A 27095-nucleotide genomic window follows, 5' to 3' on the forward strand; every position below is an offset into this window, starting at 1 on the left:
AAGCAAGACTTATTGATTTTGCCAAAGCTTGGTAAAAGAATGTTTCAGAGATGGCTTTCTTTTATCCATTACCACTGACAATGGAATACAGTTTACTTCACATTTGAGGACAGAATTCCTTCACTGTAATGGTATTTTGCATAAACATACCCTCTTTATTCTCTTAAAAGTATTGGTCTTGCTGAGAGATAATGAGGTTCTTGTGGAAGGAGTGAGTAAGCAGCCATTGCAAAGTGTGTGTGTTTTAAACTTACTACAAGAGAACATGTGGGCAAATCAATGCATTCTGCACTAAACTTCCACATGCACCCTAACCTGCAGCTGCACAGAAACACTGAGGTGATTTGCTTCGTTCAAATATTTATTTAGGTTTTATGCTGGAGCTTGAATTTCTAAATTAAAGCTGTGCACAAACGACAACATCCACCTACTTCCTCCCAACACTTTCCCTCCATCATCCACATACAAAAAAACAAAACTTTACAATAATTTTCTTTATTAAGTCATTTATATTGTTAACAAAAAATATATTTTTGTATAAAATTTGAGTGCAATGGACCAAGGTATCCCTTTTACGTTTCAAGAACAAGCAGAATAGGTCCTTGTTGGTCAGAGTCCCTCTGGAAAATATTGGCAGCAGATGTTGGGTCAGTCTCAACATCACCCATCAGTTGGGGGTCAGCTGAGGAAACAGAGAATAACCGTAGGAAGTGTGCCTCCGCACTGCAAGCACATAACAACAGGAAAGCGATGTATCCCCTGCAAAGTCCTCACCAGGTTGGGCTATCTAGAGAAAGCACATTACTAAGCTGAGACAAACTCCACAATGCTTTAGGTATTTGAAAGGGACCAAGAGGACACTCACTACACCAATGTCTCCACTACCTTATGGATTTAAAGTCCTACAACCATGTGACTTACTCCAACATCCATGTTTGAGTCATGAATACTTCCACTGGGTTTTGCTCACAGGAGGGTCACAGCAAGAAATATTGAAGCAATAAACTGGGAAGTTTAAGGTCGGAGGAACACGCTATCTGGCACACATCTCATTGCGCACAGATCTACAAGTAAAAACATAGGAACTGTATCAGAAGGTGGATACCCAATTCTATTCTTGCAACTACAACACGACGGCGGTGCAACATCTTGAAGGATGGGAACTAAAGAGGTTTAACGGAGCCGATTAATTTGGTCGGTTCTGTCAAGTCGGATTCCATTCACGTTACTGAATAAGTATATGGGGAAAAAAATGTGCAAAGGTAGCAGCTTTCTAAATATCAAACTGTCAGATATTCTTATTACCAAAAATAAAAAATAGAGGCTCCTTTAGCCTTGGCTAGATAGGCATTTAACAAGGTTTACTCACCAGTGCACATTGCCACAATCTATCTGTACCGAGAGGCATAGGGGCTGATTCTGAATGAAAAGCTCTGCAACAGAGTACCTATCTTGTGCTAGTATTCTGCCTTCGATTTTAATGCATGGATCCTTCAGCATGAAAACAAGGTTTTGTATTTTTCAGGTCTCTTCTAATCAAAGTGCAGATTATCTCAGCGCATGCCAATTAATGTTATACATGTGCTGACGTGCTTTTCATTCAGCAGATAATGCTATTGCCCCTGGAAGAAAAAAATAAGCTATGCTGAACAGAGCAGACACCCTTGCTCTGACAATATCTCTCATTACTATTTATATCTTAATTTCTCCCCTTTCTAGTTCTTGCAACGTAATTTGACCAGGGGCACGTTATAAAATTTCTAACATAAACAGTTACTTATAACCTGATTAAGAGAAATGGGTCTAGAATGACAAACTCATAGCCTGCTAAATGTATGGGAGGGACGGGGGGTGGGAAAAGAGACCCTGGAAACTGTTGACAGAAGAACCAACAACCAAACATCCCCACTGTTAATCTAGGTCAAGAACAGAACCCAAAAGCAAAACGAGTGTGACCATTGCACACAATGTTTTAAATGAGAAATACCTTAGTATAATGAGTGCCGCCCACTCCCTCTGAAACTCCAAAAATAAAAACTGTTCTGGTTACTTCAAGAATTCCTAACAGATCCAATAACTTCCACGTGGAGATAGCCATGATGTGCCACTGGAGTCTTACCTGGCTTATATATATAGGTTTAACATCCAACACGAAGAGGTCAGGTGGTTAACTTCAAAATGTCCGCCGAGAAATCCATTGCGTTTTATAACACAAGCGTGGCCGGTAATGGGTGTGTCAGCTGAGCAAGCCTTCCTAAAGGAATTCCTGAAATGTCCCCTGCACGTTACATGTGGATAAAGTTGCAGCTCGCACCTGTGCTTTCCTGCACCATGCCCTTGTTTATCAATGTATCTCCCAATGGGAACTGGCCCTTGCTCACTAAATGTGCACTTGAATAAATATATATATATATATATATATATATATATATATATATATATATATATATATATATATATATATATATATCTAAAGTGATCAGCCCTCACACTAACTGTGTAAAAATATATCATGAATGCTATTCAACCCAGGCACAATCCCCTCTGTGTGGATAAATGTATTAATCGTACGCTCATCTCAGAGACACTTACCTATAGTGTAGCACTGATGGCAGTCTGCTCTTACCATCTTCTTCACTTAGTGATTTATTACAGCTTAGCCCAGTATGCAACTATCACAGTGAGCAGCTTAGTCTTAAAGCACCTGCTATTGCTTAAAAAAAATTAGGCTGCACGTACACATAGTATACACTGTTATAGACCTTCCCATGCCACATTGCTGTCTTAGTTAAAAAAAAAAAAAAAAAAGACTGCATTAGTGAGTTCTGCTCTGCAACGCTTGCTAGTCCACAATTACGTACTACACATCCTGTGTGGTGCACGAAGGCTTTGTAGTCAATAATAGTTAACAGCTGCTAAATTAACCACCCATTTCTAAGGGAACATAATTCAAGATGGGTGCTTATATCTCAGATGTACCCCAGTCTAGGTATATCTACAGGGACTTATAAGAATTAAGAGGTTAGGACTTTGCTCATGTGTAGATTTCAATGATGGCCATTATGAAAAGGCTCCTGTTTCAGCGTATCAAGAAACGGTCTGCAGGAGCGGGAGCAGCTGAGACTTCAGTTCACACAGGGCTGCGTTTCATTCACCCTGAGCTTCATCTGTTCCTATTACGCACAACATTGAGGTCCTGAGAAGAGCAGCCAGTTACCCTGCCAGAGATGCCAAAAGCTATGACAAAGATTGAGAGCACCTTGGTCGGAGGTCAGCTGTCTACGTAAACAAAGAGAATGTCCTCATCTGTTCCATAGCTGCGCCAGGCTTCCTCAAAGTTGCTCATGCTGGTGCGGCACATTCCTAAAAAAAAAAAAAAAAAGTTAGATTTAGGGGAACAGCAACAAATCAAATACTGACTAAATTATCTTTAAAAGCAGTACTAGCCAAAATATTATGAACCAACAAAACAGTATGTTTCTTGTAATCCCGGTTCATGTTTCTAGAAAACACTTGCAAACGCAAGCCTCTCTCAGATACAATAATTACAACAATCATATTTTGACCTTTACCACAGCTCAGAGAAGGCAAGGGAACCGTTGAAAGCAACCTGTGATCAGCTTTGAGGTTCCCAAGCATCCACTGTTAAGAGAAAAGTAAAGAGCTCACATGCACATTGTCAAAAAATGGAGGTTTCAAACCAACCTGTCTACATGCAAGACTGATAAAAGTTACCCTTCACATCACTAGAAGGGTTACTAACTCACTCTTGAAAATGACCATATTTAAACTCTGCATACCATATTGCTCCCTGCAAATTGAAATGACTGTAGCTGCTGGAGAGAATGGATAAAGCAGATGTGGTGCTCATGGAAACCACTGGGATTCAAACAGCAATGCCCTTACAATACATTACAGTGCATAGCACCACACCAGTTCAGGTGGGGGGGGGGGGGAGGACTTCAATACAAGATGCCTCTGAAGAGACTACACCAAGGGGTGCCCACTGTCTCAGTGCTCTTGAGGGTGAAAAACATTTGTATTTTGTAGTTTAAGAACTATTGGCAGACAGCGTGGACTGACATACCTTTGGGATAACACATCGATGACTAAATCTATATATTAGTATTAGAACTAGTTCTAAGCTCAGTATGAAAGGAAAATCTATTGTTGAGCATGGAGGTTGGAGAAGAGAAGAAAAGGAAAAAAAAAAGCAGCACTACCCTGAGGACACGCACAGCATTTTTAGGTAGTGCTAGTGCTGTCTCTCCGAGACATGCTGTATATACTCTGTGGGCTTAAGCCCGCCCATAGGCTTACCATTTGCTGGCTGCATCAGCACGCTCCTATTCTTTCTCCCCATTTGTCCATGGCGTGCATGCATCATACCATTTCCAGTGTTTAACACTCCCCGAGAGCAGGGACTTATTACTATATCAATCCACTGGTCACATTTTAGCATCTGTTTTAGAAACTACTTTCTTCTTTGTTTAAAAGCAATTCACACAATGGGTCTGTTTTCACTCCCTCTGCGTTTGTAAACAGGCCTTTAAATCTTGTTCTTAACTCGTTATATTTGCTGAGCATTCAAGGACCAAGATCAAATGTCAGACGCAATTTTCAGAGGGTGTCTGTTCTATGCCCCCACCCTCATCGCTGCTTGTTTTGTTATCTTTATTCACACGTTCCCCTTGCAGCATCCTTGTAATGCAATGCTTCACATCTGTGGCCACAGCAACACGTTGCTTTTTTCCACCCTTATTGTGTCCCCACACTCGGTGTCCCTTCTGTCCTCCATGTTGCTTTAGCCCTTCCCTCATCGTCCATGCTTCTTCCAGCGACTGCCCTTTGCAGTCCTTCAACCACCAGCTTTGTTTAAAAAAAAAAACAACAAAAAAAACACACACACTTTTGCAGTACTTTTCATTTACCGATGTATCTCGGATGACTGGTGCACATGCCTAAAAAAATTACGTGGCTGTATTGTCACTGCTCCTCTATTTCAACCTCCACTGGCCAGTCTCCCCCTCTCAACACAAATTTCTAGCCAAATTTCAAGCTAAATAATACATATTGCATATGGGTAAAACATTTCTCATCAATAGGCTTGATGGAGCTTGTGATTAGTTTTTGAGGCCAACACAAGACAAGGGCATCTGGGATGCTGTGTGACTTTGCTAAAAACCATTGGCAATTGGCAAAGCCAAAAGTTCCCAAAGACAAGACCTACTGGCTTTGCCAATGCTTTTTTTTTTCCGGACTGATGTAGTAAGGTTTGCTCGAACAGGAAACACTGAATTTCATAGAATAGCACAATGCAGATCATAAACCAGAAGTCAATTTAAAGATAAAATAAGAAAAGGTAAATAAACATACAATACAAAATAAGACGAAGATACCCTACCTTCATTGTAAGAAGAGCAAATAAGCCACCAAAGTATACAAAAAAAACCAAAATAAATACCAACTAAAAAGAAGATAAAGAGAGTGACACCTTAAAGCCCTCACACAAGAGAGAGGACTTTCAGGCTGTGCTCGTAATGTGAAGATTATGGCGTATTCTTTCAGTGGTAGAAAATGGACACCCATCAAGGAAAAGCAGGAAAAGTAAGATTAGAGGATTTGGCTTTCTTGAATTCGGTCGACTATGCTTTTTTTGTACAGTATTTAGAGTGACCAAAAAAAAAAAAAAAAAACACAAAACCAAAAAAAATACAATGGAAAGCAAAGGGAAGATCATTTCAGGCGTACTGAAATGACCATGAAAGCGCACTGCTTGTGAGTGGGGCGAAGCAGTTATCTGTGGATACTCACGGTCAGCATAGGCCGGGTTGTTGTAGAAGACACTGCCCACAGTCCGATTATAGCCACACAGCACAATGAAGTGGCCCTGGTAATCAGGGTTTCTGCAGAAGCACTTCTGACCAATAGGGAGGAAGCAGCAGTATTTGACAGGGCTGGAGCATAGGTCACAGAGCAACAGCACTGCATTCACTAGGACTATGGCCACGTGCCCCTGAGAGAGGTGTTCCTGCAGGTCCTCGATCCTCACCGCGCTAGGGACAAAGAACAAGGAAGGCAGGTGAGGCAAGTCTTAGTGTATACTTGCATCCTACAGACAGAAGCAGATTTTCATTCCCTACTCAAAGTCAAGAACGGGCTTGCATTGAACAACTCGGACTCAAAGGACTGAACAATACACCACACATAAAGAAGAGCTCTGGCAAGCTCCATAGATCTGTACGATTGGACTACTGGAACCTAACATCTCATAAAAATGTCTGCAATATAGCTTGCACCCTCTGTTGAGTTTCAGCATGTCACATCTGTGGGAACTTCACAGAGGAAAAAGGTCCAGTATTTTCCAGGGCATGCAGATTTCGGAGCGATAAGGACCACAATCTGCACTTTTTTCCTAAAAAGTTAGAATATGTGAATTATTGCACCAATTAAATTCTCAACACATCAGTGTTATCTGGGTGCGGTAGTGAACGCCTCCCACAAGGGGCACACTTAATCAGGCCCTTAGTAAATTAAGCAGATGAAGAGAAAGCAGCAGCAACATGAGACCTCCTCCTCGAGACAGGTTGTTCCCAGTTCGACCTACTACAGCTATTGTCTTAGCAATCAGTATGAAGTAGCCCGAAGTTGGGAGGCTCAGCACATCAACCACCCCTGCCTTAAGTATCACAAATCTCTGCTCCTAGTACTGGCAAGCAGAACAAAGATATACTAAATACCAGCAGAAAAACACATGTTGTCAAGTGAGGCACAGAGTAAAGCTTGAGGTCAGAGACTGCACAAAAATGGTCACAAACTCAACTTACACAAGTAAAAAACAGTGAACTCACACCAGTTTGAAAACTGCTGGACCCCTCTGACACATTTAGTAAGTCTTCCTTCAGATACCTTAGTCAGTGGTGAACTTCACCAGTCTGCAAATAACATGGACTCGATTTGTAAACCAAGTTTAAACTGTCTCCAGAAACACAGCCCAGAACTTTTTGTGGTGGTGTGAGCAAACTCCTCATGGTGCATTCACAGTCCTAAGATTACAGTGGTATAATGTTACGGTGACATGCTGTGTACCACACATGGGAGTGTAGGATTGCATATATCACAGAAATTAAGACTGTGCACGTCTATTTGACATTGGATGGTCCATGGTGACAGAAGCTCGGCTTTGAAGTCTCATGCAACAAAGGAGAAGAGAAAACACCATTTCTCACCGTTTCTCCACCACCACCCCAGAGGTTGCGGCTCGGGCAAAAAGCTGATTCACTCGGTTCTCTTCTGTATCAAAGTGTTTCCTGTAGAAAGACTGGGAGAAAAGGCAGTTGTGAACAAGTACAAATACTGCAAAAGGATGCCATAGCAGCTACAGTCCAGACTTTGGGGGTCTCACAATGTGTTGTACTGCGTGGGGAAACAAATTTGTATGCAGGACCGTTTAGATTTTAACAGATGTCCCTGCTCAAATTAGCTAAGTCTATTTAATGGCATGGAAAGGGACTAAGAACAGCAAATGTTTCATGAACCTGCTCACAACCAATCCTCATCTATGCAGGTGTGATCTTTAAACATTACTACTTTGTACCAAGGCAGAGAGAAACAAGAGATCGGTGTCGCAATTCTTAAAGCTCCAAAAGCCCACCAAGGACAACTCGTGTAGCTCCCCAGATGAACCACATTGCGCAATGGCCCCCTTTTGCACAGACGCCAAGCGGGCACGCCACATGTTAAAGTAGTGATTCCCAACCTTTTGACTTCTGTGGACCCCCACTTTATCATTACTGGAGCCCTGAGGAAGCTCTGCAGACCCCTAGGGGTCCAAGGACCACAGGTTGGGAACCACTGTTTTAAAGGACTTCCATTAATTAATATCATGTGAACCAATAAATGACAGTCCAGGCAGCCATTTCTTGTCATCTCAGTTTGGTCTGGCTAACTGCATACCAGGTACTGGGAAGACTCACACTCCGAATTACGTCAGTACCGCTGCTGGAACTGGAACACACATATTCTGAATTCAGAACTAACTTCTGTTGGATCCTCATGCTAAAGGAGTAGGCAGCTACTAGTTTATGCAGAAATGGCAAGGGAAGATGTTTATATCCTTGGCTTTTATTGAGACTTTGAACTCAGATCAAGATAGCCTTCTATAAAACAATATTTTTTTGGGCCAAAAATGCGTGATTCTGTCAGATCATGCCACAACCACTTCTAGTTCCACCTCAGGTATAAATACCAACCAGAGTGGACAGGTTTAATATGATTTATTGGCTGGTAAATTGCAGGTTTTATTTCAGTTTTTTTTGCATCGCAAGGGAAAAATATCTATCAACTTTTTCCACAGATCAAATTTGTCTTTATTTGCAGGAGATAGATGTTTACATTACACTACATATATTTATTTATTAAGACCTGATGTAATTTATTAGTATCTGTTTACTAATTTGGGTTCAGCTACAGGAGTATCAGTTCAGACTGTTTTGCACATTTAAAAAAAAATCGTTCTACCATCAAAAGATCCTAAACGAAGTAACAAATCCAAAAAAAAAAAAAAATACATTGCCTTGGTTTTCATGAAATCGTGATCCATTTTTCATTTGTATTGGCAGTAATTTCTTGTTTGAAAGTGCACCTTAAACATGGCGGAGGACCAGGGTCTTATGACGGGTGGCCCATGATGAATGGACTGCCAGGTCTACAGCATGGGCTCCTTAGTAAAAAATGCATTAGTTTCTCCACCTCTATACGAGGCTAAAAACATGCTTTTGGCAAGCTCAGACTACGCCAAACCCTTAATAGAGCTCTTATGCTCCCAGGTGGTTAGAATACCTTAGCAAAATGCAATCATGTTGGGCGTATGTTACAGACTTGTTTTGCCATGGTGTTGCTTCTGGTCATAAGTATATGCCTAAAAACTGTGAAGGTAGATGAAAGGTTGGGACACATAGTTCTGGGAGTATGCTGAATGCACAACATTCTAGAATGCTGACCTGGTTCTTATAGCCTTTGTCTACCCCCAGTGTCTGCGTGCAGAAGCGGTGCTTCACCCCAAAGTGACGCATGAGGTAGGCCAGGTCAATGGTCCAAATGCTTTTCGTCAGTCGTAGTTCTCCCATTGCTTTCTGGAACTCCTCTTCACTTAGCTGGCTCAAGTACCTGAGGAAGGAAGGAAGAAGTCATGCAAAACCAGAAAGAAAAGAAGGACACTTGCAAAAAATTGTTACAAGAAAAAAGAAAAAAAAAAAAAATATATATATATATATATATATATATATATATATATATATATATATATATATTTGTTCAAACTGAAACCGACTATTCTGGCTTGTGGGCTATATCAATGTTGTCAAAGGTAATAAAGGTACAGGACGTGCAACCAATGGACAACACAGGAGAACAGGTACAGGATAAAAAATAAAAGTAGGCATATACACATCTTCAGCTGAACAGACACGCCTGAATTTATATTTGCTGTTCAGCTGTGACAGAATGCAACATATGTGGCATTAATTCCTGTTCTCTGTGCTCTACTCTTTGATGCTATACAATTTGTGTTGCCTAAATTTGTCTTCTAACGTCTTTCCCCTGATAGCTGTAGAAAGAATGTTCCCCCTAAGATCTTTGTACAGCGAGTAACCGCTGCAGAGAAAAAAAAAAATATATATAAATATATATATATATATATATATATATACACACATACATACACACACACACACACACACACCAGTTTTTACTTTTCCTTGCTGCACTATTGGACCCAGAGCATGGGACCGCAGGGTTTCGACTTTTGTTTTTGATCGGAGGTAATTGCCTTTGTTGTATACGTAGTTCAGACACTGATGATGTATGCATGTAATGGAATGCATAGTGAAAACCTAGATGTGAAGCAACACAGCGCTTTACAAAGATGGGCTAAACCAGTAAAGTATAAAGGTATGGTTGGGGCTGAGGAGGGGCATGAAGGCATGACTGGGGGGTATGGATCCCTCAGCCTGTAGCTTACCAAGGACGTGGTGCTGCTTGAAAAGAAAGATCTTTGTTTTCATCTTAAAGAGCAGTGTTGGAAGGTTGCTACACCTGGGTGGGTAGGGAGGTCCAGATCGAAGCAGTACAGCAAGAGAAGGCTTTGAGACTTGGCTTCTTCTCCACAAAACAGAGAACACACACTGGGAAGTACTGACTCACTTACTACATGCCTACTTTCAGTTCTAACAACAAGATTTCTATGTGGCGGTTGTTTGCTGTGTTCTCCCTCCCTGCTCAGAGTTTACATATCCTGGCTATTTTGTTTTTTGTACAGTTCTAAATTTTGTGTTTATTAAAAGCGATAATCTTGAAACTCATTCCTCCGAAAAAGGTGGCAGGGACATATATCGCTCGCAAAATCCATCTCCATTGGTGATAAACTGTCATGAATCACTGCATGGGCTTTCATCATTCGATTTGACATGCTGAAATTCAAAAGAATGTGCAACTAATAACAAAGAGCATAAAGGGTTACCTTTGCCTTGTAAGAGAGCTGGTAGATTTCCAAATTGGTCACTGAAAGACCAAAGTTCTTTATTGTGGCTTCATAGCAAAAATTTTAGATATTGGGCAAATACTTAAAATTCCATTACCCAAAATGACTCATTCTCCAATATCGGGCAGACTTAAAAACAGGCCCAATGCCTTGTGAATAAGCTGATATTTACTAAAGCAAAATAACAGGAGAGTTACCAGGGAGATGTTGGTTTTATCATGCCAAGAAAAATATTATGTGTGTTTTGACTGCAGCTACTTAATATAGGCTCACTTAGAAGGGGGTGTTGTAATTTAGATTGATGCATCTCTGAAAATGCTAGCATGTACCTGTGAATTTGGTGGACTTGCAGATTCCCTAGTAAGAGGTCAAATTGTTAGATGTGCCAATAGCATTAGAGTACAAGAAAAACTTCTAATGAAGAATTTTGATTTTAAAGAGACCATGGCTAAAAATACCAACATGTGGACATGTGAGATGAGAGATGATAAAGGTAAAGACAACCATGAAGGAGGAAGAGGAGTTCATGAGATAAAGAATGAGACAGATAAAAATGAAGATTACAAAAATCCTAATAGTGAGTTTCCTACAAAAAAAAAAACCCCAAAAAAAAACCACACACTTCAACAATGGCGAAAACACCAATTCTAACAGGAATGGTGGAATTAAATGTTTTAGGGGTGGCAGTGAAGAGCATCTTTCAAATAGTCCAGGATATTTTGCAAGATTTGCCACATGTAAAAAAAAAAAAACATTTGGAAAAAAAGGAGGCATTATGCTCATGTACGTCAAGGGGCTAAAGTTTAAGGGGTGCATTGTGTAGAAGAGGAAGAAAAGTTTGTGTTGAGTGTGAGGAATGATGGATTAGTGGATGGTGATCCACTGCAAATGCCAGAATGTGAGATAATGGTCTGTGGGAAAAAGTTAACTGTACTAGTTGACTCAGGGTCACCATATTCTATGGTGGGTGACAAGAATTGGGACATGGTATTTTGTTTGGGCAAAACTGAACTACTTTCACCTGACATTAACCCGGTGGGATATGGAGGAGTGAAAATTCATGTCTTGGGAAATGTAGTAATGAAAATTCAATTTGCAAATCGAGAAACAGCAGGAAAAGTATATGTTGCCAAGAGAGGAGACAGTTTGTTAGGATGGAGACATCAAAAGGGGCATGGGATTAATTTAAAATCCCAATATACAAGAAAAAGTACTATATCTCTCGACAGAAGAATTACTTGATAATGTTTATTCTGAATTCTCTAAGGTTTTTGGTACTAAGACTTGTTAAAGAATTTTGAACATTAGATTGTTCTGAAAAAATAAAAGCTGTACTATTTGTGACCAGAGTGTGAAAGGTTCCTCATATGATGATCGATTCACTTGAACAAGAGTTGAAAAAAAACTGTAAAGATTGGGTGTGATCGAAGAGACAGAATACTCTGAATGGTTGCTCCAGTGGTTTTGGCCCCAAAGGATGGTGTGAAAGACATAAGAATGTGCAAGCACATATGGGTAGACAGACAGTCCCTTCCTAATATTTCAGAAAAATTAGCCGTGATAACAAAATGCAAAAGTTTAGTGTCATGGATTTGTCCTCTGCTTACCACCAGGTTTTACTCCACCCAGATTCCAGAGACTTAACATACTTCATAACCCCTTTAGGTGCCTGTATTTATTTTTTTTGCATGAATTTTGGGCTGGCAATCTGCAGCTGCACTTTTCCAAAGGGTAATGAAGAAAGTTGTGGAAAACCTTCAAAAAGTACTGTTTTTACAAGATAATATTTTAGTCTATAGGGAAACAAAATCAACAAGCGCATGATGATAAATTGTGGCAAGTATTATGCCGTTTGTAGGAGGCAGAATTATTCATAAATAAAAAGAAGTGCAAGTTTAGTGTGACTTCTGTAACCTATTTAGGTCACACAATCTCAGGTGAGGGGATGAGTCCAAAGCTAGGTTTGGCCAACAGTATTGTACAGGCACCTACTCAGTTTGTGAAATTAAGAACAGCATTGGAAAGTTACCTACTCTGGGACATTTTGATGCTTCTAAGAGAATAGTCTTATCAACTGATGCCAGCATCCATAGGTTTGGTGCGGTGTTGTTCTAAATGGTGAATGATGAACTGAAGGTGGTGGCATTTACTTCTCGCTCTTTAAGAGGTGCTGAAGAGAGATAATCGGTGATAGAGTGGCAAGCGTTAGCCGTGTATTGGGCAATTCCTGATTTTAAAATTCTACTTGTGGGGCATACCTTTTGCAGTCAAGTCTGATCACGGACCTCTGTCCCAGGTTTTTACACGTATAGAAGTGGAGACTTTATCCCCCAGGATCAGATGATGGATAGAAGGGTTATTGGATTTTAACTTCAATGTAGAGTATGTTCCAGGACCTAAGAACAGTGTGGCAGACTGTTTGTCAAGGTTACAGATTGATCAAGAAGTAGGTTTTAATGACAGTTCATTGGTTGGTTTGGTAAGTGAGACTGCTGTTGATGACCAAGAATGGGATGAAGCCAACTCTAAAGTTGCTGATTTTGTGACACTAAAAGAACACATAATTAATGGATGGCCTGAAAATAGTTAATTGAACACATTTTTAAATGTCAAAGATGAGCAGAGCATTTTGGGTGGGGGGGGCTTCTGAGGGGCAACAGAGTGCTACCACCTAGTGATTTAAAAAACAAAATCATAAATTTAGCACATAAAGGACACATGGGAAGGAATTTGACTAAGGCCAGAAAGAGAGAGTGGTACTGGTAGACAGGTATGGATCGCCAGGTTGAGGAAGTTGTGAAAGATTGTTGGCAGTGTGCACACAATGACAAATGCAGGAAGACCCAAACAGTTCTCTTATCTCCTGTGGAAATCCAGGAGAAGCCTGGACCAAGCTAGGATTAGACATAGCAGGACATTTTGAATTGCTGGTATGTCACGAGTGGTATATCTTGTAGTTAGTCGACTAGACTTCTAAATGGGTACTCACTAAGTGTGTAGCTTCTGTCAACACAAGAACGGTGATTGAATTTCTCACTGAAGATTTTTTTCAGGAAGGTGTTCCCAAGTGTATAATCATAGACAATGGGGTACAGTGTGTATCACAAGAAATATCCTTGTTTCTCCAAGAATTGTCTATAGTACATTTTAAAACAGCTTTGTACTCCCCCCACGTCAATGGTGTAGCGGAGAGTATGAACAAGATAGTAAAACGTAGTGCACAAAGAGCTTTACTAACAAAGAATTCCCTGAAAAATGTTCTGAGAGAAACATGGTGGCCTCATCGCAATACACCAAATGGTGTTATTTCTGTGACTCCTTTTGCTGCATTAAGAGACAGGAAACCACACAATAAACTTAACCCAGCATGGATGAATTTAAATACTGGGATAAGAGAAGTACCTCCATCTGAGAAAGATCTGAATTCTCGTAGAATTTCTCACCAAGAAAGTATAAAACTTAATTTGATAACAAAAGAAATGGTATCTAAACAAAACCGGAGTATTGTTGACAATGTGTTGGTAAGGAAACCTGGGACACTAAGGAAAGGATGTTCTAAATTTATGGGACCTTTCATTATTTAAGAACTAAGGAAGAACGTGGTAGTGTTGGATTTGGGGGATGTGTTAAACATGTCACGGTTGACAAAAATTGATGTTGATAAGTCTAAATTGAATTGTAAATACTCTTTGAAAAAGGACTCAAGTGTTGAGCAAGGTAGAGCCTGTGAGAAGCCTGTTGAGAATTCTGCTCAGAGGGCAAGGATCAGACCTGCCTAGTTCAAGGATTATGTAGTCAATCAGGCATCAGTATTTTTCTTCATTATTTATAATGAATCTATTTTCCCTAGTGTGTTTTTCTTTCAATTTTCTTACAGGATGAATATAAAACTTTTGTTTCCCAGTGTCACCATTACAATTTCTTATGTATCTTTCATATTTTCAATTTCTGTTAATATTGTATGGGGGAAAGATGTGTTGTAATTTAGACTGATGCATCATTCTGTATTTGGAACAACTCCTGGTCACAGATTACCTAGGCAACTACTACTTTACCTATGTTAATGATTACATCAGAATGCACTCCATACTTGCATCAAGTAAAGGTTTAAATTTGATCAGCTGATCTAGAGGTAAGTACGGGTTGGTGGTCTGTGAACTGTACTGTGAATAAACAGTATAAATTATATGGACACAGAACTTAACAGGGGGTGCCTTTTATAACATTAGTTATATTAGCACAAGAAATGTTTGCTACTGCCTGCTCTGTGCCTAACCAGTTTGTAAGGAGTGCTGTCCATATGGTACCTGTCTGTGAAGCATGAAAACAAAAACATTTCCATTATATGAAAGACTTCTTTTTTTAAATGGTTGCATGTTTATTAAAATATGATAAAATGTTATTTCACGTTTCCTCCCATATATATTGTTTTCTGTCCTATGTAAAACATATGTGGGATAAGCTTGAAATAACTTTACAAAACCCAGTTCTTATTTCCTTATCACTAGTCGCCTGTAACAATAATGTAAAAACGCTGTTCTGCGGTAACAATGTATTACAGTACAGGTGTGATGTCACAGTGCCTGCTGCCAGCATAGAGGGCAGGTCACTGAGAAGTACAAGTGTTGTTTAAACAATGAAAGTGATAACTAGCCTTTTAGCTCTCTCTTTGGACTTATTTCTTCCCCTCCTTAAGTGCACACCATAACTCACCCCAAATGCCATATTTTGCTGTTGGTAGGGAGGCTTTGTTTTTCATAAGCCATCAGCAAAGTGGTGTATTGATCATGGTGAACAGCATGACTTACTGTGCACATGCTGCATCAAATAAAAGTGGCCATTTCAGGACTTTTTGGAGTTTGTGAACCATAATGAACCTGTAAGTGTGTACCTATTCAACGCTGCACACAGCCTTTGGCCAAGTACATCAGGGATGACCTGAGGGAACTTACCCTACAGCCTTCCACACAACCCTTCCATTCACTCATCCACATCCTTCATTATTTTACTTGTTTTCAAGTTAAAAAAAAAAACAAAAAAAACAATCAAAATGTTTTTGAAAATCACAAACAACTTTTCTGAAATCAAAATGTGATCTCCTTCATCTGCCAATCACATTCCAAGCTCAAATGTGAAAAACAGAAATGGCAACTTTTCAAAATGGTCAGATGTACGAAAGAGTTAACCATCTCAAGCCCACTTTAAACACTAATATCTCAAAAACTACTACACAAGTTTACACAAAACCAGGAAAAGCACACTTGGATTGGAGTTCTACAATCATGCCAGGTACAGAGGAAGTCTATCCAGAGGATTTTGTTGTTAGAGGAAGAACAATTTCTAATGGTGGCCAATATGGGAAAACGTCTAATAGACGAATTTGCACAAAATGTGGCTTGCCAGACCTTAGCTGGATACGATAAGCAAGTGACAAATATTTGGTGCAGATCCGGTGTTGTGAACTCAAGTTAAGGGCAAATCACAAATTGCCTTTTCAATAGACGGTATAGTTGAACCACAACTACCCAATGGAAACTGTCACAGTGAAATTGTACATATATGTGCTTTAATTAAAAAATAAGGAACTTCCAGATGTTATCCAATTAGATTTGTTAGAAATTGAGTTTCTGGAGCAAAAGAAACTGATAATAAGGTCTTGGCCGTCCGCAGGATCTTGGGTTGAACAGGGAGGCAAGCCAGCAAACTGCTTACAAGGTTGTCGCTGTCGTAAGTAGGAGATGAGCAGGGGCAAACGATTCAGTCCTTGGAGCGACTCTGGAGGGGATCTTAGGTTCCAGTGTGCAGGGCAGAGGTCAGCAGGGCAGCACAGCAGTTCCTAGGAAGAGTCAGTCACAGCAGAGTGGCAAACCTTCTGGCACAGCTGCCTTTACTCCAGCAGGGTTTCTTCTTAGTCCAGCAATGTACTACCTGAGGGGGTCAAGAGACCCCGTACTTACACTGACAAGTGCCTTTGATGTGGGGGGTGACTACAAAAGAGTTCTTGTGGAGGTACACTGGTCCCCCTATCAGGTTGGCCTGAGCTCCAGACAGAGTGGGAGGTGATCTAGGCACTACCCTTTGAAATGTAAGTGTGAGCTCTTCACAACCTCAGACCCATCAGTATGCAGATGTAGCCAAGTACCCTGTGTTGTGGGTGTCTGAAGGGAATACACAAGTGTAGCAGTTACCTAGTCCAAGCCAGACTTGTACTGGAAACAGGCTGTAGGCACACAGGGCAGAGAAATGTCCACTTTCTAAATTTTGACTTTACCAGTAAAGAGGATTTATTATTACCATCCAAATGGTACTAAACGTGATGCAGCTACTCCTCTCAGATCAGGAATAACAGCTTAAAGATTTTATAAGGAATTCCCAATGTTGGCCTATGAGAGGGGCAGGCCTCACAGTAATGAAAAATGACTTTAGAAGTTTTTCATTACTAGGACATGAAAAACTTAATGGTACATACCCTGCATTTTGCTTATATGGTACCCTGCCGTATGGGTTACCGAGGGCCTACCTTAGGGGTGACATATGTAAGAAAAGGGGAGCTCTGGGCTTGGCAAGAGGTTTTAGATGCCAAGACGGGGTGGCAGTGAGACTGCACACACAGGCTCTGCAGTGGCAGGCGTGAGTTTTGATTACAGAGTTACTTAAATGGGTGGCATAATCAGTGCTGCAGGCCCACTAGTAGCATTTAATTTATAGGCCCTGGGTATATGGTATACCACCCTACAAGGGACTTAAAGGTAAATTAAATATGCCGGGTGTGGATACACCAATGTTACCATGTTTTAGGGAAGAAACACGTGCAAGTTAGCACTGATTAGCAGTGGTAAAGTGCTTATAGCCTTAAGGCCAACAAAAAGATACAGCAACAAAACGGGAGGTAAAGGCAAAAAGTCTAGGGTAAGACCACCCTAAGGATGCCAGGTCTAACTAATAATATGCACTGATGGTAATAAATCATTCTAGCACAAACACAATACTGTGTCTTAAAATCAAGAACGGGATGCACTGTCAATTCCATAAGTTAAGTCCACTCATTGGCACACATCAGTAACTCTACAGCCATCTGCACAACAGATGATGCAAGGACATGGAGGCAGGAGCTCATGTGACACCATGGTTTTCTTCATATATGTATCTCCCACTTGCACCCTCAGGTATTGCCACTTTATAGTTTAGCTCCTGCAAACATGCTCTCGCCAAGTGAAATCCCACCCACTGTATATAAGCTGGGGAATAATCAATCCTGTGTACTAAGGCCCCTAAGTTATCTAGATAACTCAAAATATAACCTAACAATATCTTGGCAGGTTCATGCTTACGTCCTGGTAACTTAACCTGCCATAAGCCATCCCTTCTGCAAAATTCAGTTTATCCCATTGCTTCACTGGCCAGGCATCTGCTCCTGGTACAGCTCAAAAACAATATTTTGGCTACAACCTTACCACGTTTCACAACATGAATGATATTACCATTACCTTTCTCACTGCAACTAGACCTGTGTTGGTGGTCAGGGACTGGACATTATCAAATATGTTGAAAATATACTTTATGTCCCCACAAAAAAGATGGTTTAACCTTTGAGTGGCTGTCCTCTATTCCACTGAAACGTCCTCCACTATTTGGGCAAGGGTCTTCTCTATACACGACACCTATGTACTGCATTACTCAAATAAAGCATATCTTGTGGAAATGTTGTATTATTGGAAAATAAATATTTCCATTGTATAAGCACACATAAGAGCAAAACGCAAACCCTATCCTGAGCCTTGCACACAGCCTTCCATGTAGGGGCCCCTAGTAGCCCTTCTTTGTGTTATATTTTAATCTTTTACATAGCAAAGTGACTAACCTGATCACCACTCATGTTGAAAAGGGAAAAAACACAAACCCTAAGGTTGCCTCTCGCAAACACATTTTTATGGGATTTGTCAACAGCCTTGCCAATGCTAAAGAAATGGATTTGTGTTGCTGATATCCGAATTTATCAGAAGTAAATGCAACATCACTCGCACCTACAATTAGCACAACAAATTTAATACCACCCAAAAGCATTTAAGCCAACAAAATTAAGTACCTCCAAAAATTATGTTTACATGATAGAGTCAATACCATTGATATATTAACGCAATACAGCCCTTGCATGTAAGGCAAAACTCAGTTCGCATTTTTTTTTTTTTGTCTTTACTTTTTAAAATTAGCTTTTAAAGTTTGCTCAAAGAACCCTGTGCCCCTTAGGCCAAAATACAGAGCTGGTATGCTGGTATCCTCGTCCTTTCACAGGGTCTCATATCAGTGCTGATTATTTGTTCCTTGATATATAACCTCACTGAAGTTTGTATTCTGGTACTATGGAGCCTTACGGTAGCATACAAATGCTCAAAAAAAAAATGCTCAAAAAAATACCAACATCAAATCAGTCCCTTCAGATGTACAGTATGACTGGTGTAAATAGAGTTTTAACTTACTGCAAGACCATCCTAGAGCAGGCAAGGCCACAATCCCAGTGATAAGACTGTTGGATCGCAGGAACTTTCAACTGGATGTGGTCCTCTAAGAAAGAAAAAAAAACATAAAAACAAAGCTCAACAAAATAAATATAATAGAGCTACTGCCTTTCGTAGGCCAGACCTTCTCCACTCTGCCAATACTCTAGTCTACTCAGGCCTTCAGCAGCCCTCTGGCTTACACTCTCCTCCAGAAACGTCTCTCTAGTAAACAGCACCCTTTGGATAGGTTATGTGGCCCACCTCCTCGAAGGAGGAGGTTAATACGACCCTGTCCATAAAACATCCTACTATGCCTTCACACTCTCAGATTTATGATATGCCATTTTCGGCTGAGGCTGGTGAGCAAGATGCAGCAACAGTCTGGAACTATGCACACCCTTGCTCTCCTACCAGGAAGAAACCAAAGACTTTGTTCTACAAATTACTTTGTTTTTTTAACTGCACATTCTATGAATTCCCAAAAACAGTAAAAAAAAAAATTTTTAAAAACAATTGTCTTAACAACAACAAAAAAAAAAAAAGGATACACATGGAGATCAGAATTCTGTCATAAACAAGAACCAAAATATTTTTTATGGAACAAATTTCTAAACAAAGGCTTTTCGCACAATACATATGAAAAATCAATTTTCTTTCAAGGGAATTTACAACAGCAGGAAAAGTTACACCAGCATTGGGAATGTGGAACTATGCTGCTAGACTGTACACAAAGCATAGACTACTTTATTGTCAGTTATTAAATTTGGTATACTCTTCTGTAGTGAGCTTCTTGGGGTGGAGTCCTTTCTAAATATCAGGCATGTGTGTAGATCCAGAACTCCATCTTCAAATGTTTTATTACTATTTTAAGGTTCAACTGAGCCCTAATCTTAGATTACACCAGGGGTGGCTCCTCCATTAGGGCGGAGGAGCATCACCCCCAGTCAGCAGCGTCAGCTGCAAAACCTTTAAAAGAAAACGATATTAAACAGTGTTTATTATCATTTTCGTTTAAAGGAGCGGGGCCAAGGGGATGACGAGCAGAGTGCACAGCACACCCCTTCACTGCGCATGTATGTTTGGCCGCTCTTCTCGGGCTGGCCAGATCCCATTCTGCCTGGGAGCGCCATGGGTGGGCGCTCCCAGCCAATCTCGACACTGCTCTGAGCAACGTCAGGATTGACCGCAGGGCAGGCTGGGAGCCTGCAGCAGCAACAGGAGCAAAAGGAGTGGCGAGGCAGTGGAGACAGTGTTTTTTTTTTTTTTTAATTTAATTTACTTGAATGTTTATTCATCCCCCCCACACCTCACCCCTTCTGCGCCCCACGAGCCGCTCCTGGATTACACCTTTGAGCACTTTTCTCATTTAAGCAGATAAAGTTGTTTTTGGCCAACGATCAGCTGTCTATAAGTTCTAAAGCATGGAATGAAATGCAGAAGGAAAAAATAGGTTTAAATCGTTACGATTTCAACCAAGTAATCTTAAATCAAGGTCTACTTTGTATGACAAAGTTTTTTGTAAACAATCGGTTTAATGTCACATAACTGGGTGTGTGTCTGTGTGTGTGTGTGTGTGGGGGGGGGAGGGGTTACTGCAATAGTTGCAATTTTGTAATGCTTATTAAATTGTATTCTATACATAATTTAAGGAGCTTTGAGACTGCCTCCATGATTCTATGGCAGGACCGGAAGCTCAAATTATGCTTTCTCTTTACTACTCCAAAAACAGCAGGCAATCAAAAACAGTAAAACATATCAACATATATTACATATCCCGTGAGGCTTTAAACCAAGCCTTTATCATAGTCCACCAATAGTATATGGACATAACCTACAAATCAGTGAAGCACCATCTTGATTGCCTCTTTACTTGCTGCTCTACAGTCAAGATAAGTACTTCTCTATGTTGTATGTTATGCTAAGATTTATATGATTATGGTATTGATTAAATGAATGTTGTTTGTTTGGGTAACATGGTTTTAGTTATTAACTGCTTTTGCTTTTCAGCGCCAGCGAGCGCTCTCTGCGCTGTTCTCTCACTGTGACCGTTTTCGGTCCATCACGTTTTCCCCCCAAGCACGTGTTGCACTCCTCATTCTCATTCCCATTCCTGGTTCCAAATGTTCTTTAAATAAAAACTATATATTTCTTATGTTTATTTGTATGTATTTTAAAGGAGCTCACAGAAGTGTAATCCCTTTCCGTTGAGCGGTGGGCTCCGTGAGCCGTTTCAGTCTCTAAGATGCCATGCAGCTCCACTCGCTGGTAAATTCCTTCTGGGAATGAGGATGTATGCTTAGTTTCCGGGCTATGTGCACGTAGCTCAGGGAAGTTGCAGACGAGTGCTTAATTTGTATTTGGCAACTTCAGAGAAATCTTCAGCCTGGCGCCGCCTCACCCTGGCTGAAACAGGGCGAAGCGCAAGCAATATAGAAAGACTCTGGGACAAGTGAGCTTGATGAATATTTCCCTCAGGCGATTTAAAAGCAAAAGGTATTGAAACTCTTCTGTTCATATTATGTCCTCAGTGGATGAGCAGGTAAATCAAGGGCCTCGTAGTGAGACATTTATTGTATTTTACAGTCACCTTTTTTTTCATTCTCACATATGAGTGAACCTTCAAATATGCGAGTTCAGCATTTCTGCCGTGTAAAAGTCCTCTTTTGTTTGATTAAATACACTAAACGTTTGTTCCATGTATAATAAATCCAGCCCACATATATGGTACACATGATTCATGCATGACTTGGCCCTTAGTCTACTAACAGCTGTGCCCTCAGGGCAGGAGTGTTTCTCAGTTTAAAAACTCACTTTTAATAAGTTTATTACTAAAGCATGATGGGGTAGCACACTGTCATTTACAGTAAATTTCCAAGAAATGTCCAAAACCCTTCCCACTAGCTTGCAGCTTTACTGATAAATATTTTTTTCTGAAACCTAATTTTCACAGATTATTGTTAATACACTATACAGTTGTATCATTTGCACATCACCAAGTGTTCTGACTTTTTTTCCATCCTATTAAAATATTTTTTTCATCACACAAGTACAAAAAAATGGTCTTTCACAGCTACTGAAATATATTTTGAAATGTGTGTTAAGTTGACTTAGTTATATAAATGGTGTGTGTTAGGAAAGACCTGATACCCACAGCCTTTCGTTTCACACAGGTCAGACAGTTCACCTTACAAAATCCTGAAACTCTGCAGTCACAAGGAAAAGTATTTGCATTGCAAGAAGACAAACTGACTTTTGACTTCTGTCTCTGAACACAGAGCAAATGTGACAAGAATAAGATTTAAAGGCATCTTACTTGCTAATTCAGGTTCAGTGTGAACAGAACACCTGTTCTTTGTCCAATTGCCAGAAGGGTCAAGTAGTTTTTAGCAGTGTCACTACCTGGGCTTTCCTTTTACAAATCATTTTAATCAAGTGTGCGAGTTCACTGGAAGCAAAGCAAGAACATGTCACATAACACAGTAAGCTGTCAAATGTAAATGCTGAGGCCTGTAGCCACTTTACCTAAACCACGCGAAGAGATGTTGAAAAGAAAAACCCACTCCTACTAGATGCAGACACAAGGTTTCCCCTGAAGTGGTCAAGTAGGATGCCTTTTCCATAGTGTGGATACATACCGTTTTGCCAGCTACATGCGGTGATTCATGTGTAATAAGAGCAGATAGCTCATATGTAGTGTGAATGACAGTGTGTAACTGTGGGAGCCAGCCGAGATGAGTGTGACAGTTCTGCTGAATGCCAGACAGTTGTTTTTTTCCTTTTTTTTTTTTAAGGGCGTGGCAGGAGAGGATGGGGAGTGGGGGGGGAGAGGAGATTGGACAGGTGAGGAGGAGTGTGAGACAGTTGGGAAAAACAGCAACAGTTGTGGAGATGATAGGCCAGTTGGTGAGAAGTCTGATTGTAGAGCGGATGGTGTGGTTTTAAAAACAAAGGTAGGGCAGTTATAAAAAAGCTGCAATAGTCGTGGAGTGGTTATATCAGTTGTAGAGATGTGGGGCAGTTAGAGCATTGCTTATCTGTGGAGAGGGAGAGGCAGTCATGGAGAGTCTGGACAATTATGGTGAGTGTTGCACACATATGGAGAATGGTGGGTAGTTATGGAGGACAGTGTGGGAGAGTGTAGCAGCTGAGCGAGGTAAGAGTGAAATGGTGGGGCAGCTGAGATGAGTGTGGGACAGTTGCAGGAGGGTGGTGCAGCTTAGAGGAGTGTGGGACAGTTGCAGGAGGGTGGTGCAGCTGAGATGAGTGTGTGACAGTTGCAGGAGGGTGGTGCAGCTGAGATGAGTGTGGGACAGTTTTGGGGTGGGTGGAGCAGCTGACCGGAGTGTGGGACAGTTGTGGGAGGGGTGGAGCAGCTGAGTTGAGTATGGGACAGTTGTGGGAAGGGTGGAGCAGTTGAGGTGAGTGTGGGATAGTTGTGTGAAGGGTGGAGCAGCTGAGATGAGTGTCGGATAGCTGTGTGAAGGGTGGAGCAGCTGAAGTGAGTGTGGGATAGTTGTGGGGCAGGTGGAGTAATTGAGGTCAATGTGGGATAGATGTGGATCGGGTGGAGCAGTTGAGTTGAGTGTGGGAAGGGTGGAGCAGCTGATGTGAGTGTTGGGAGCAGCTGATGTGAGTGTTGGGAGCAGCTGATGTGAAGGGTGGAGCAGCTGAGGTGAGTGTGGAACAGTTGTGTGGCAGGTGGAGCAGCTGAGGTGAGTGTGGAACAGTTGTGTGGCAGGTGGAGCAGCTGAGGTGAGTGTTGGGAGCAGCTGAGGTGAGTGTGGAACAGTTGTGTGGCAGGTGGAGCAGCTGAGGTGAGTGTTGGGAGCAGCTGAGGTGAGTGTGGAACAGTTGTGTGGCAGGTGGAGCAGCTGAGGTGAGTGTTGGGGGCAGCTGAGGTGAGTGTGGAACAGTTGTGTGGCAGGTGGAGCAGCTGAGGTGAGTGTTGGGAGCAGCTGAGGAGTGTTGGGAGCAGCTGATGTGAGTGTTGGGAGCAGCTGATGTGAAGGGTGGAGCAGCTGAGGTGAGTGTGGAACAGTTGTGTGGCAGGTGGAGCAGCTGAGGTGAGTGTGGAACAGTTGTGTGGCAGGTGGAGCAGCTGAGGTGAGTGTTGGGGGCAGCTGAGGTGAGTGTGGAACAGTTGTGTGGCAGGTGGAGCAGCTGAGGTGAGTGTTGGGAGCAGCTGAGGTGAGTGTGGAACAGTTGTGTGGCAGGTGGAGCAGCTGAGGGGAGTGTTGGGGGCAGCTGAGGTGAGTGTGGAACAGTTGTGTGGCAGGTGGAGCAGCTGAGGGGAGTGTTGGGAGCAGCTGAGGTGAGTGTTGGGAGCAGCTGAGGTGAGTGTGGAACAGTTGTGTGGCAGGTGGAGCAGCTGAGGTGAGTGTTGGGAGCAGCTGAGGTGAGTGTGGGACAGCTGTGTGAAAGGGGAGCAGCTGAGGTGAGTGTTGGGAGCAGCTGATGTGAGTGTTGGGAGCAGCTGATGTGAAGGGTGGAGCAGCTGAGGTGAGTGTTGGGAGCAGCTGATGTGAGTGTTGGGAGCAGCTGATGTGAGTGTTGGGAGCAGCTGAGGTGAGTGTTGGGAGCAGCTGAGGTGAGTGTTGGGAGCAGCTGAGGTGAGTGTTGGGAGCAGCTGAGGTGAGTGTGGAACAGTTGTGTGGCAGGTGGAGCAGCTGAGGTGAGTGTTGGGAGCAGCTGAGGTGAGTGTTGGGAGCAGCTGAGGAGTGTTGGGAGCAGCTGAGGAGTGTTGGGAGCAGCTGATGTGAAGGGTGGAGCAGCTGAGGTGAGTGTGGAACAGTTGTGTGGCAGGTGGAGCAGCTGAGGTGAGTGTGGAACAGTTGTGTGGCAGGTGGAGCAGCTGAGGTGAGTGTTGGGAGCAGCTGAGGTGAGTGTGGAACAGTTGTGTGGCAGGTGGAGCAGCTGAGGTGAGTGTTGGGAGCAGCTGAGGTGAGTGTGGAACAGTTGTGTGGCAGGTGGAGCAGCTGAGGGGAGTGTTGGGGGCAGCTGAGGTGAGTGTGGAACAGTTGTGTGGCAGGTGGAGCAGCTGAGGTGAGTGTTGGGGGCAGCTGAGGTGAGTGTGGAACAGTTGTGTGGCAGGTGGAGCAGCTGAGGTGAGTGTTGGGGGCAGCTGAGGTGAGTGTGGAACAGTTGTGTGGCAGGTGGAGCAGCTGAGGTGAGTGTTGGGGGCAGCTGAGGTGAGTGTGGAACAGTTGTGTGGCAGGTGGAGCAGCTGAGGTGAGTGTTGGGAGCAGCTGAGGTGAGTGTGGAACAGTTGTGTGGCAGGTGGAGCAGCTGAGGGGAGTGTTGGGGGCAGCTGAGGTGAGTGTGGAACAGTTGTGTGGCAGGTGGAGCAGCTGAGGTGAGTGTTGGGGGCAGCTGAGGTGAGTGTGGAACAGTTGTGTGGCAGGTGGAGCAGCTGAGGTGAGTGTTGGGAGCAGCTGAGGTGAGTGTGGAACAGTTGTGTGGCAGGTGGAGCAGCTGAGGGGAGTGTTGGGGGCAGCTGAGGTGAGTGTGGAACAGTTGTGTGGCAGGTGGAGCAGCTGAGGTGAGTGTTGGGGGCAGCTGAGGTGAGTGTGGAACAGTTGTGTGGCAGGTGGAGCAGCTGAGGTGAGTGTTGGGAGCAGCTGAGGTGAGTGTGGAACAGTTGTGTGGCAGGTGGAGCAGCTGAGGGGAGTGTTGGGGGCAGCTGAGGTGAGTGTGGAACAGTTGTGTGGCAGGTGGAGCAGCTGAGGTGAGTGTTGGGGGCAGCTGAGGTGAGTGTGGAACAGTTGTGTGGCAGGTGGAGCAGCTGAGGTGAGTGTTGGGAGCAGCTGAGGTGAGTGTGGAACAGTTGTGTGGCAGGTGGAGCAGCTGAGGTGAGTGTTGGGGGCAGCTGAGGTGAGTGTGGAACAGTTGTGTGGCAGGTGGAGCAGCTGAGGGGAGTGTTGGGGGCAGCTGAGGTGAGTGTGGAACAGCTGTGTGAAGGGTGGAGTTGGTGAGGTGAGTGTGGGGCAGTTGTGGGGCTGGCGGAGCAGCTGAGGGGACTGTGGGGCAGATGAAGGACAGTTGTGATCTATCCCCATGTGTGTGTGCACGGCCCTGGGGGGCCGAGGAGTCCGAGATTCACACACGGGTGCGGTAGCCCTCCCGCCTCACCTGGTGGCTTCAGGCCGGGGCGCTGCCCCCCTCTCGCGGCCTCCCTCGGGCTCTTCATGCCGCTGGCAGGGCAGGGGCTGGGGGGCGCGTCATGCCCTTCCGAGTCCGATCACCCAGGCTCCGTCTCCCCGGCCGGCTGCCGCCCCCTCCTGGATCCCTCGGCAGAAGTCCCGCCTCCCCCGGCCCGCTACTTCCGGTCCTGGTCGGCGTGGGGGCGGGGCTTCGGGAGGGAGCCGAGGGCCTGGGGTGGAGGGAGGAGGGCCTCGGGGTGGAGGGAGGAGGGCCTCGGGGTGGAGGGAGGAGGGCCTGGGGTGGAGGGAGCAGGGCCTCGGGGTGGAGGGAGGAGGGCCTGGGGTGGAGGGAGGAGGGCCTCGGGGTGGAGGGAGGAGGGCCTGGGGTGGAGGGAGGAGGGCCTGGGGTGGAAGGAGGAGGGCCTGGGGTGGAGGGAGGAGAGGGCCTGGGGTGGAAGGAGGAGGGCCTCGGGGTGGAGGGAGGAGGGCCTCGGGGTGGAGGGAGGAGGGCCTGGGGTGGAGGGAGGAGGGCCTCGGGGTGGAAGGAGGAGGGCCTGGGGTGGAGGGAGGAGGGCTTCGGGAGGGAGCCGAGGGCCTGGGGTGGAGGGAGGAGGGCCTGGGGGTGGAAGGAGGAGGGCCTGGGGTGGAGGGAGGAGGGCCTCGGGGTGGAGGGAGGAGGGCCTGGGGTGGAGGGAGGAGGGCCTGGGGGTGGAAGGAGGAGGGCCTCGGGGTGGAAGGAGGAGGGCCTGGGGTGGAGGGAGGAGGGCCTCGGGGTGGAAGGAGGAGGGCCTGGGGTGGAGGGAGGAGGGCCTGGGGGTGGAAGGAGGAGGGCCTCGGGGTGGAAGGAGGAGGGCCTGGGGTGGAGGGAGGAGGGCCTCGGGGTGGAAGGAGGAGGGCCTCGGGGTGGAAGGAGGAGGG

At 43.7% G+C, this 27095-nt stretch overlaps 1 protein-coding gene across 2 annotated transcripts; it reads right to left on the minus strand.

Annotated features, from left to right (window-relative positions):
* Positions 1-479: 479 nt before the first annotated feature.
* Positions 480-26442, minus strand: GUCD1 (guanylyl cyclase domain containing 1). Of its 2 annotated transcripts, none has more exons than XM_069215118.1 (6): positions 26167-26442; positions 19018-19102; positions 9060-9168; positions 7230-7321; positions 5815-6056; positions 480-3363 (listed from the first exon to the last, which is right to left on the minus strand). In XM_069215118.1, exons 1-6 carry the CDS (start codon positions 26222-26224, stop codon positions 3272-3274), a joined length of 678 nt encoding a protein of 225 aa, XP_069071219.1. In that variant the 5' UTR covers positions 26225-26442; the 3' UTR covers positions 480-3271. The 2 variants fall into 2 exon arrangements, with proteins under 2 accessions (XP_069071219.1, XP_069071218.1); XM_069215117.1 differs by having other exon boundaries at positions 9003-9168; positions 26167-26426.
* Positions 26443-27095: the final 653 nt, after the last annotated feature.

The sequence above is a fragment of the Pleurodeles waltl genome, chromosome 11 (genome assembly GCF_031143425.1).
Source record: "Pleurodeles waltl isolate 20211129_DDA chromosome 11, aPleWal1.hap1.20221129, whole genome shotgun sequence".
NCBI lineage: Eukaryota > Metazoa > Chordata > Amphibia > Caudata > Salamandridae > Pleurodeles > Pleurodeles waltl.